Source organism: Eptatretus burgeri, chromosome 12 (genome assembly GCF_056783735.1).
Source record: "Eptatretus burgeri isolate ZD-2024b chromosome 12, Ebu_testis_v1, whole genome shotgun sequence".
Classification (NCBI taxonomy): domain Eukaryota; kingdom Metazoa; phylum Chordata; class Myxini; order Myxiniformes; family Myxinidae; genus Eptatretus; species Eptatretus burgeri.
This window is the reverse complement of record NC_140972.1, coordinates 28,760,575-28,773,556: the sequence shown is the minus strand read 5'-3', so window position 1 is coordinate 28,773,556 and position 12,982 is coordinate 28,760,575. Positions and strand designations below refer to the sequence as shown.

Sequence of the window (12,982 nt, the reverse complement as noted above, 5' to 3'; positions counted from 1 at the left end):
CCTCCATAACTCCAAAACCATGAAACCGAGCAGCCTGAAACTTTGCATACATACCAACGGAACTCCAAGGGAGTGCATGAATGAAAATTGGGTGTTTGGGTTAATTAAAACACCCCTTTTGAAGATAATTAACAGCCTTATTTAATTATTTCCTTTATCAGGTGCATCCTTGGCCACCTCCCTCTACCTCGAGGTGCATCCTGGGCTCTTAATTCACCTTTTTTGGCGTGCTTAATCATGCCTCGAATTGGAACAGGCCGCAATGATTTGTTAACAATAGTTTTTTTTTTCCCGAATTTTCTCATTCATATTATCAAATGCCTACAAATCGCTGGATACATTGCAATGCTTATAAATGCCCAGTGATGCTGGCGTTCATGGCTTTATTTCATTTCCGCACATGCCAAAATCTCAACTCTCGAACTAAGCCAGATTACAAAATTTAAGCTCCAGAATTGAACTTAGCAGCAGTTCCAACTGCTAAAAAAAAAAATAATAATAAAATAAAATAAATAAAGGGTCCATTTGTCTAATTCGGGCATCTCCGGGAGGTGTGTGTTTAATATGACTGTTCGGCAATCGCTATTTGCTTGCCAAGCCAGCCATTCCTTATCAACTGCTTCGTTGGAATGCTTAAGCCACTTGGCGAGTGCTCTACAATATTTGCAGTGTCACTGAATACTGTATAATTGATCGACTTGAACAATGTTCAGGGGACACTTGCCTGTGTTGGCCCCGCATTGTACCACACGGTTGCTAGCTCGCTGAAAACATGCAATTTTTGTTACGCCATGTTTCCCATTTTTGTTCAATCAACCTTCATGATACAACCCGTCACTTCGGAATCGATAAATCCAAAACGTTAAAAAAAATTAAACATTCCGTTAACATCACAACAGGATCGCTGAGAGGTATGCATGCTCGCTCGAAGCTGTCGAGCCTGGGTTCAAATACCTACCCAGCTATAAACTGTCATCACACTGTTTCACAGGCAGAGCGATTCATCAATGTGTGCCATTAAACGAGACGTCACATCTGCCGGACTGCCCCCATCTCCGCCACCCCCCTTTGCCCTCTCTATTCCCCTGTTAAAACTCCCGTCAGCAAGGCGACGGGGTGTATCTGCTCGTATAAATATAAGGTAATTAAAAAGCCAGCAGAGCAATAATATTTTAACCGTCGTGCGTCTTCAATACCAAGGCATCACAGAGCGGGTAAGGGATGGAAGGTCTTCGCGTCTGCCTGGATAACGTGGGCACGAATTGAAGTCTCAGACATACGACCGTGGCAAATTTGCCGATAGGAATACCCAAACGGAGCTTTGTCAGCAATTCACCAATGGATGCACTCCAAACTGCCTGATTAACGGTTATATTTCCAATTCTCTATTGAGTTTGTTTTCCAATGGCCACACAATGTTCATCAAAACCAAGGATCTATTAACAAAAAAAGGCAAGAAAAAAAAAAGAAAAGAAAAAAGAAAAAGAAGAAAAAGAAGAAGAAGGCCATACAAGCGCAAATCAAACTATCAAATGAATAATAAACAACCCTTCGCACCCTCGGAACTTAATGCCTTAGCGCATTCACTCGAGGTGACGAGACTGGCAGAGAGAAGACAAGAAAACCTGTTCTGCGTGGCAATGTCAACACATGGTATGGGCTGCCTTGGCCTCATGGCACCCTGTGGTAACTCTCCAGCCACGCTCGCTGCACACTACCAATCTGTGAAGGACCAGTCAGGAACCACGGTGTGGCAGGCAGGAACCAACAGGTAATGGTAAGGGCAATGACAAAGCCAACAAGAGGGCCAAGACCAGCGACAGTGCACACACCCAGGATGCAATTTCAACCAGCCAAAGTGCTCTTTACTAGTGCTGTGTCCCTCCTTTTATCATTGCCAGTGGGGCTGGGTGGACCCCCATAATGCAGGCATATTTGGCGACACGGGCACCAAATATGAGGCTCACTGCCCTGCATTGATTGGCAGAGACCACTGGGGATTTTTGGATCATGCAGCACTCCGGTTCCTGCCGCATGATAGGGTCCCTTGTCTGGTCTTTTTGCACATTTGATACATTTTAGGTGGGCAGTTTGTGCAAAACATGCATGAGGACAGCTAAAGAGATTGGAACACATTGTAGAATGTAGGGAGGGGGAAAGATGGGCCGAACACTCAGGAATGGAAGACGAGAGCTTCATAAACACTTTAATCGACACTATCCTTTTAATTACAGCAATTACAACACTCTTATTCTAACATGCACTAGGAAATGCCTATTCTAAACTATGCCCCATAATAATATTTTAACCGATCAATCACAAGATCTGAAATGGATTTCAGAAGAAAAAAGAAAAAGAAAAAGAAAAGAAAAGAAAAGAGAGAATGATCAGGCAAACAAAATGGCAAGGAAAGAATATATCTGACCAGCTGTGTCGGCTGCAAGTTGCCGAGAGTAGTTGAGCATCATTGCAGTGAGCTCCTCAGGTGAATAGCTGGAACCACTGAAAAATATATTCCAAGGAAGATGAGCAAACCCAGCTCCCCCCTTCAAACAACAACAAAACAGTTTATAGTCATTGTTATTCTCCCTTTCAAACTTGCTATCCTGACAAAGGGAAATGCAATTTGCATACTTACGCTTAAGATATACAAGGGTTGATCAACAAGTCTGAAGCTTGATATTAAAATAAAAAATATATATAAGGGGCAATATACCCCTGGGCGCTCACGTGGAAGAATGACACTTTGAAGGATTTTCAACGTGGGGAGGAATTGGCAAAATGTACCAATGAACCAATGTTATAGCAAATATCTATTTTGGGGGACAACCCTCTCCTTCGTACACCCCCTGAGACTTCGATTTTTTTTAATGTCATGAACAAAATTTGGTACATCACGGGTGATGAAGGTTGTGGTCAAGTTTCATTGGAATTGTATGTGTAGTTTCAGAAAAGAAGTTGCAAGTATTTATGGATGGACGGATGTGCCATCCCATAAACCCACCGGAACTACATTCCAGGTTAGCTTAAAAAATAAAAATTCACATTTCCATAAAAATAAATAAATAAATAATTGGTTTCATACTTGTCTGATCTTGTGAAAAGCAAGTTTTATACAAAATGCAGTACAGGGAGTCCCCGGGGTATACAAAGGGATTCCGTTCCGAACAATCATTCATACAGTACATAAATCGATCAGTCCGACTCAGTTATAAATGGCGATACTAGCACACAAGTGGGGGCTACTCACCCGATGCTTTCACAAGCTCAGTAAAAGGGGGACACCAACCATTACCTTGTTACCCATTCTCTCATAGTTCAAAATAATAAAAATGGCAAGCTTGAGATTTTTTAATATTTAAAGTCCAAAAAGCTCAGATTCGTTTTGAGAAAGATGAGTTTCTCTGCCTTAAAAGATGAAAGACAGTTTATTTTCTTATCATATGCTGCAGAAGCAGCACTGAACAATCTTTCCTTTCAGTTAACATGTTATATAATGGGGCTGTTAAAAAAAAAAGTGCGACAGCACACCTTTGAAATGTGAAAAAATAAATTTATCTGACGCTTTGATGCACTCGGGTATACCTGGAACATGCGACATGCGACATCAAGAGGTGCTTGGCCAGGAATGAGGTACAGTAGGTTTCAACTTTTAACCTCAGCGGTGGATGAACGATCGCATTTTCCTTTGGCCTCGCAGCCATTTCTAAAGCAACTGGTTATTTTATATGAATTGGGTGTGCTTCAGAAAGCCTGTGCCGATTACCGATACTGTACACGTCATCATCGCGTGTGCAAATATTAGTGTGTATACAGGGTGGCCATAAAGTCTGAAAAACAGAGATAATATTACATCATTCTGTTACAGTTTGAAGGTGGCCCTGTGGAGTGGGCTACACGCTCACCAGATCTGAACCACCTTGGTTACTTCTTCTGGGGGATGCTGAAGGCGCAGGTTTATTCATTGAAAAATCAGAGGCACGAATCATCTGAGGCAACGCATCATGGATGCATGTGCAGGGATTGATGGAAATGCTGCATTAATGCACCTTGTTCATTGTAAGTTTGCAGAGCGCATTGAACTGTGCATTTCTCATGAAGGACAACACATTGCACACGTCATGTAATGTAATGTCAATAAACCATTTATCATGTATATTCACCTGTTTCCAGACTTTATGGTCACCCTGTGCAATATGTTGTCATCGCATGTGCCAATCAGAGCTGAGCAGCACACGCGAGGTCAACAAGAGGGTACATTTTAGTGAGAAGCATGTGCACACTTGTGTGTGTATTTTACACAGAGCGTGCCAACGTAAAATGCTCAGTGGCCTTACCAGCTGCCTCCATGATCTCAACCATAAAAAAGTAAATAAATAAAAACCCTGTTGATATCTATATACCGGTATGATCCCACAGACATATTGTTTGGGGGGGGGGAGGATGGGTTTAGATATCATCATGGATAAATCTGATTAAATGTGTTACATTTAGTTTTGTAAGAATAATATAAATTTAGTCCTGGAACTTTTTGATCAGACGTTGTACATACACAACCATGCAGATAAACTATAATATAGCACACATAGGATGCCTACTTAATATTGTGCCCAAAAGCAACAGTTTGCATCATTTGACAAAGTGGTCTCATTTAACAACATTTTTACTTCCATTATAACCACAACTTGATTTGTACCTCAAAAGTGAATTACATCAAAGTTATCCAAGCCCATTCCCAAGTACATAGGTGTTCACATCACCAAGGGTTTGATGTTTGCTGCACCGCCTACAGGTTTGACTTGCGCACCTAACAACACGCCTGGCCGGTCTTAAGCAGAGTTTGACAAGGTTTTCTCATTTAACCCTAACACTTATTTCTAATTCAAGCACAATGTGATTTTATGCCTTCAATGTGCATGGCCAAGTTAGCTGCACCCATTTATGAGGGCATTTTTGTCTGCAGCAAAATATTGTGTAATCAATATTGTTGCAGTTGTGGAAAGAAGGGAGAGATGTTAATAGCTTAGGAGGTGTATAATGGTGATACGTGTTGTTTAGCTGTCCCATGTATTAAATGACAGTTCAGTTGTGGGAAAGGCCAACACCTTTATCATGTTTTGTTTCATCTCCAAGTTACATGACCATTTTTAAACTCTTCCGAAAAGCTGCAAGGCGTCGTGGTCAGATGGTCCGGATGCTCCAGATATTTGAGGCTCTGCCTTCATAGCCAAGAACGGAAGGCGATGCCCTTTTTTTTAAAATAGGAAAGTCAATATATTCACCATTTTGAAATGCAAATGGTTGCTTTGGTGAACTCCTGATGGATAATATTTGGTTATTATGAACCACATTAGGCACCCCACCTTTCTTGCCAATCTAATCGGAAGTGAGGAACAGGAGAGGAGTCGAGAGTTTTTTTTTTTGCTCAAAGATGACATGTCACTACTCTATCTCTGTCTGCCCCCCCCCCCCGAACCCTCTTTCAATTGATTGCAATCGACTTATTGCAGGGGAGTTGTTGATTGCAATTGAATTATAAAATTTAAAATAAAATTGCAATTGAGAGATCAGATGGGTATTGTTGATATCCCCAGATGTGCCTAGGGCTGGGAGTGTGCTTAAGGATGGAATCACCCACTGTTTTTGTCCCCTTCTTCCCCCACAAAATTGTGCAAGCCTCCAATACCGTTGGATAGCTTGCGGGCTTCAGCCCAGCAGGCTGGGCAGGAGACAGGGTCCCTGTCCATCCACCCCTCTCAAGTGAGGCTAGGACTGTATAGGAACTAGGGTCGCCAACGCCACCACCCGTAACAATATCATCTATCTATAATTCCAGCAGTGTGTGTGTGTGTGTGTGTGTGTGTGTGTGTGTGTGTGTGTGTGTGTGTGTGTGTGTGTGTGTGTGTGTGTGTGTGTGTGTGTGTGTGTGTGTGTCCGCTGTTCTGATCTCATTGGAACTTGCCAGGTATATTGCTGGGGACTTGAGGATGTGCCTTTTAAAGGTTTGATATTAATCGGACAAGTGCCTCCCAAGTTATGGCCATTTATTTACCAAACCAATGACAAGACACGTTGCGTGGGCATGGCCGATGGGGGAAGGGAAGCTCAGCCGTGTTCCCCATTACGGGTTACAACGTACGGGCTTCCGGAGTGATGACTTCGTGTATTCTAATAATTTCTCGATTTCTTATGCGCATTTATCGATAAACACAATGCCCCAAGTTATGATCGTTTTCATATTAGACGGTGAATAAATTTCGGTAACATCAGAGTGAGCTGGTGTGGTCCGAACCAGGAAGTAATTTTTTTCCCCTCTCTTCTCTTCTCTTTTTGTTTTTCCTTGCGACGACATTGCGAAAAGGCAAAATACGTTGGCACTAATTGAATAATTGGCCATTAAAACTAAATTGCGAATAATCGTAATTGCGATATGCAAATTTCCGGGCCACGCACGTACGGGCACGCGAGAGCGAAGAAACGGCCTGTATGGTTGTTGTTTCTTGCTCGCGGTTTGAATATTTATTTATTAATCGTTTTTTTTTATTTTTTTTTATTTTTTTTACGGGCACGTACTAGTCTATCTATAATTCCAGCAATCTCTGTGTGCCTGTCTCTGTCTGTCTGTCTGTGACCACTGTTTCTCGACAACCACTGGTCCATCTAATTGAAACTTTCAAGGTATATTGCTGGAGCCCTGTAGATGTGCCTTTTCAAGGTTTGATATTAATCGGACAAGTGGTTCCCAAGTTATGGCCATTTATTTACCAAACCAATGACAGGACATGGTGCTATGACGTCACAATGCTTCTTTTTTTTGCATGTATGGCCACGCATGTACTGGAACGCACGTACGAGCACGTGAGAACGAAGGAACGGCCTGTGTGATTAGGACTTCCGGATAGTGATGCCTTACTATACTGTATTCTAATAATTTCTCGATTTCTTATGCGCATTTATAGATAAACAGAATGCCCCAATCCAGTCATCGTTTACAAGAGCGAAGGAACGGCCTGTGTAGTTGTTTGAAAGTTTGTTTTTTTTTCAGTACGGCCGCGCGAAAGCGAAGGAACGGCCTGAGTGTGCTTAAGGATGGAATTTGTTGCAATTGGCTGTGACTGCTGTTTCTCGACAACCACTGGTCCGATCTAATTGAAACTTGCCAGGTATATTGCTGGAGCCCTGTGGATGCGCCTTTTAAAGGTTTGATATTAATCGGACAAGTGGTTCCCAAGTTATGGCCATTTATTTACCAAACCAATGACAGGACACGGTGCTACGGTCACAATTTTTTTTTTTGCACGTACGGCCACGCGAGAGCGAAGGAACGGCCTGTGTGGTTGTTGTTTCTGGCACGTGGTTTGAATTTTTTTTATTTTTTGCACATGGCCAAGCACGTACGGCCACACATGTACGGGCAAGCTGGAGTGAAGGAACGGCCTGTGTGGTTGTTGTTTCTGGTACGCAGTTTGAGTTTTTTTTATTTTTTTTTTGCACGTACGGCCACACACTAGTTCATTCAATGACACACACACACACACACACACACACACACACACACACACACACACACACACACACACACACACACACACACACACACACACACACACACACACACACACACACACACACACACACCAAATAGAAAAATTGATATATAATAATACGAAGGATAGGTGGAGTCATACTCAGTGGTTTCTTGTGTGAAAGGGATTTCCTCGCCAAATTCACTGGTGAGACTACATTTTTAAAGGCTGTCTGTTTACTTTTGGTAACACATCTGTGAGAATTCTAAGATCTTCACTTGTCAATCCTCAAAACCAGATGCACATTCACTTGCTTCATTGGTTTGTACTCACTCTGGAAGATGAAGGGCAAGTTCAAGAGAACTAGAAACAATAGGTGGCAAAGGAACCCCAACCAGCCAGCTCTCTGCAGCCTGCTTTGCTGCAGATTCTGTTTCACCCTCCTCCCAGTGCACTCCCAACAAGTCACGGAAGTACCGAAATACCAGCTCTGGCTTCTTTTCCACCTACAAACACAAATCGATTTGGCAATGTTATTACAATCATGCCCGAGACTGGGTCTGCCCTTGCTTTTTTATGACTTACTTGTACATCATTTGCTCTTGTCGAAATATGGTTATTTGTGTGCGTCTGGAACCTACCCCCCCTTTTTTCCCCCCATAAATCGCTTAGTATCAGTATTTGCAGTTTCACCATTCACGGTGATCTTAGGAAAGTTATCCCCACGAACAGCGAGGGTTTACCGTAATCAATTTACTTGGACAAATTTTTGTCCGATAATCACAAAGCTGCCCGTTTAAATGAAGAAAAAAAACCTCCTTAAAAAGGTTTGAGGAAGAAGCAGCTCTCATGGTTTCTTCCCACAGCAGTTTGAACAAAACATTTATTATTCTACCAAAGCAGGAACTTTTTTAAGGACAGGGAAGCACACAAAATTATATATGGTAACATTTGTCAAAGCAAGAGAAAAACTAGAGTTCATGGAACACCTTACCCTGCACAGTATTGAGAAAAATAATATGGGAAGGGTGTTTTAAACTCTTGCTTTGTGTTTTGCACAAAACAAACAGCACTTGGCACTGCAATATTTGTCTGAATTCTGAATCTCCCAGTTTAGTCCAGTTGCCAGGTTGAGTACCTTGTTGTTGCGAGAAGTGTATTGTTTTTTGATGGTTTCGTACTCGCGTGGGTCTATAGAAAAAAATTTAGCTTGGTTGCCGGAGTGGCAACCTTGGGGAACTCTGATAATTTGTATAAATCCAAGATGGCCACCGCGGACGGAGGTGGAAAATAACTTTTCAACCAATCAACCTACAATCACATGTGATAGATTTTTTCATATAATTTCGAGGTGAGGAATTGATTTCTGAGGTGAGTTGTGTGGTTCGGGGGTCAAAGGTCAAGTTCAATGTCATTTTTGGACGATTGAGGGGTTTAAAACGTTTTGACCCCTGCATCAACTGCAGATCACCCTTCTTGATAGTTGATGAACGATCCCATTGATTCTAATCTCACCTCTTCTTCTTTTCAGAGAAACATATGATGGCTGACTCAAGGTGTCTTCTCCCAGTGTGTCACGGAGAAGAAACGAAATTCACTGAGATCGGGATCAAGAAGCTCATCTCGTGTGCCAAATCCCATGGAGATGGGGACCTGCAGGCTAAGCTACAGAACATTATTGATGTTGGTGGAGATGCAGCAAGCATCGCCTGCCACAAAGGTTGCTCCTGTACTTATACATCAAAAGAGAAAATTGAGAGAGTGAGAAAGTCACAGAAAAGAAAGGCTGAAGATGAGGGTGTAAGGACAACTGCAAGGCCTCATACAAAGGTAGCTGACAAAGGTGTGTTTGAATACAAACGTGATTGTATGTTCTGTAGTGAGGAATGTTTACCCATTGATGATAGACACCCAGAAAGATGGGACCGCGTTCGTGAGTATATGACCAAAGAACATTTTGTCACAGAACGTAACCCACTCCCAACTATGAAAGATATGTTCCTTGATGTTGCTGAGCAGCGTAATGATGATGTCGCAAGAAGGGTCAAGTTGCACCTTGCTTTTGTTTCTGATCTCCCTTCTGCTGAGTGCAAGTACCACATCCGCTGCTGTAACAGTTTCACAAAAGTCCCCACATATGCCAATTTGCCAACTGGTAGTGCAGATGAAAATGCTCTGAAGGAAGTCATTGAGTACATGAACCGAGACAGGTCCAGAATAGGGAATAGTGTTGAACTGCATTCCCTGTACTCGGATCGAGGTGGCAAGCTCGCTCGACGTGACATTTTAAGCAAGTTGACTGACTGCATGAGTAAGGATGTTATCGTTGTTCGGGTAGATGGCTGTGCTGCCATTGTTGGTTTCCGTGAGTCCGTTACTAAAAGTCTCAAGATAGTGAAGGTAGATGATACGGATGAGTGGAGCATTCCTTCCATGGTGAGGCAGATCAAGCATGAGGCACGGTCGGTCAAGTACAGCAGTGCCAATTATGACCTATCAGAGTTTACACAGGCCAACACAATCAAGGCGACCAGCCCAAGTTTGTTGAAGTTGGTTTCGGACCTGGTCTCCGGTGGTAAAGTGACCAAGAAATCTGAGCCTGAGCCAGTCAATTCAGAGTCACGTTACAGGAACTAGAAATCAGACAACATTAGGACTGGCTGTCAAACTGTTGCACCGGCACGGCAGTTCCGAACTTCTCAAACCCCTTCATGAACATGGCTTCACGACCTCGTACGATGAGGCCCTGAGATTCCGAAAATTGGCCGCTCGCCTACTAGGTGACAATGCACAGGTTCTCCACCAGTTCATGGGGTTGTGTAGAACTGTCGGCGCCATCTTCGCGTGGTTTGACAACTTCAATCTCCAGGTATTCACACCCAATGGTCGACGCACTACCCATGTCCTCTCACATGAAATGCAGCAACCTCATCCCACAGGTATGCTGGAGTATGGCCACGCTAAGCCAGGGACGCAGACCATACTTGCAAAATCTGCTGACCAGCAGGCTGCACCTGAACTCGACATCACGAAGTATGGGTGGCAAATAAAAGATGGCACCCAAGTACCAGCAACCTCCGATCAGCCCCCAGGACCCCAAGATCTCATGGATGTGTGCGGTGCGGCTGTAAGGCGGCGGTGAAGGCGTGCGGCACTGAACGTTGCAGCTGTCACCATGGAAAGATATCATGCACTGTGTATTGCGCTTGTGTTTGGCGTGACCCCAGCTTTAACCCATTCAAGACGGGAGACGAAGACCAAGATGAAATGGAAGAGGAAGGAGAAGCAGATGTGGAAGATGACAAGGAAACTGAACATCTTGATCTTGCATTCGGCTCTGATGATGAATGGGAGTAATCGACGTTACTGAATAAACGCTTGACCACCATCGCTCTGAAAATGTCATTATTATTATTTTATTTCATTTTTGGCCGAAAAAGACCTTGAACTTCACCTTTGACCCTAAATTGACCCCAAATCACAAATTTGACCTCAGAAATCGATTCCTCAGGTCAAAATTATACAGAAAAGAGGTATCACAAGTGATTGTAAGTTAATTGGTTGAAAAGTTATATTCCACCCCCGTCCGTGTTGGCCATCTTGGATTTATGCAAATTAGCAGAGTTCCCCAAGGTTGCCGCTTCGGCAACCAAGCCAAATTTTCTCTATAGACCCATGTGAGTACGAAACCATCAAAAAACAATACACTTCTCATTACAACAAGGTTGAGTACAGAACATATACCAGTGGCAAACGGACTAGTTACTCTGCCATCAGGACATTAAAAAAAATGTTTCCAAGTGCAGCTAAACAGGTTTTTGAAAGTGCAAAGAAGGCCATTTGTTTTCTCATGTTCAAGTGTTTCATTCAAAACAAATAAAATATGTTTTAAAGGCTGGAAAAAAAAAATTCTTCAGAAGTTTACCACCTTTCACACCACCTTATTTAACACATTAAATTAGTTATTTGTGCCTGTTGTATGTGTCCTTTATGACGCCACTAAAAACAGGAAGTTTCCTGTTTGGAACGATTTTCAATTTTGTTTGACTGCCAGGCAGGCAAAGTAAATAAAAGAACTCACTCCTCCGGGTGCACGCGTGATCGGGACGAATTTGGAGCCAAAATTCTGCTAAAACCACAGGCTTGTTTTCAGATTCATATTTTACAGTGTACGAAATATAACATTCGATTGAAACACACCTCGATCACAGACCGACGTCTGCAGATGAAGTGAAGCAATTGCTTTTCGCTTCGTGCACACGGGGTAAATATATAAAAATACGCAGAAGGATCATACAAAACCACCACAGCCGATCGGAGTTGACAGAGCCTTCCGCACCGTAAGACCTGTGCTCACGGCGAGCAAAGCCAGGTGGATAACAGTTTTTATGGTCACATTTTGCTTTGAAACTCACAAAGAGGAACATGACCATTCTATAGCACGTGCGATTCACATATTAACGCACATTTCCTCCACACACACTTGCAAAAGATTGCAATTACTTCCTTTCGTGCGACAGGAAAATATCCGAGTTGTTTTCCAAGTTGACAGCCAAACCCGGCTCGACTCAGACTCAGCTCGTAAGCACAAATCGCCAAGTTCGAGAACAGCACTAAGAGGCAAGTGTGCTACCTCTGCAACATCCTGTCAGACAGAGCTGGTGAAGTGGGTGCCAATTCCACAGCAGCATATTCTGCCACATCAAGGCAATACCCTTTTATTCAAACACCAACCAATAAATAGTCCCCAGACTACACCATATATATTGTAAAGATCTGACTGAAAGACATCATGCAAAGGAAGCATAAATTGTAGCAAGGCTGAATTATTTGGTAAAGCAAGGAAGTGTACTTGACCACGCAAGTTTACCAGAGTGGTAGCAGCCTCTCCAAAAAGACGTTCGTCTGCCTTAAAGCCCACAGCCAGAGGAGTCTTCCGGCGGCTCTCCCTGAAAATATTGGCAGTGTGCAAGATTAAGAGTTTGATTTTATACAAATACATATATTCAGTCATGGCATAGTTTGCACATAAATAAAAGGACTTGCACATTAGCCTTCTGATTCCTCAGAACACACTGGCTCTGTTTTGTAACTCATGCACCTCCAAAGATAAGGATACCCTCTGGCATTTGTATTTTCCATGTTTTGTGTGAACATTTCTGCATCTTCACTTTTGTGTTGCTCTTATACAAGCCACACGCTATGTGCTCTGCTCGATCTATCTTACCTTACTTTCCTCACTCTGTTATATTATCTTACGAGCACGAGTCTCTCCGAACACCCATCAGTCCACACATCTTTAACAAGTCAGGGTTCTCCTGTGCTTCTCCCTCTCTAAGCCTCTGTTCCACAAATATCAGAGGTCTGTACTCCAATTTCACAGATCTGTTCACCCAAGCTGCTGGAGCAAACCCAGATATTGTATATCACATGGAAACTTGGCCACAAAATCTCAG

The 12,982-nt window shown here is 42.9% G+C and overlaps 1 protein-coding gene across 2 annotated transcripts in view; it reads right to left on the bottom strand.

Moving 5' to 3' along the window:
* The window catches only part of HYOU1 (hypoxia up-regulated 1), a 114,581-nt gene that overhangs the window by 86,058 nt on the left and 15,541 nt on the right, over positions 1–12,982 (bottom strand). For both annotated transcript variants that reach the window (XM_085849989.1, XM_085849990.1), the window contains exons 4-6: positions 12,397–12,475; positions 7,860–8,032; positions 2,426–2,502 (exon numbers count right to left, since the gene is read on the bottom strand). In XM_085849989.1, coding sequence (XP_085706115.1) covers positions 2,426–2,502; positions 7,860–8,032; positions 12,397–12,475 — 329 coding nt within the window. The remainder of the gene's footprint in view (positions 1–2,425; positions 2,503–7,859; positions 8,033–12,396; positions 12,476–12,982) is intronic.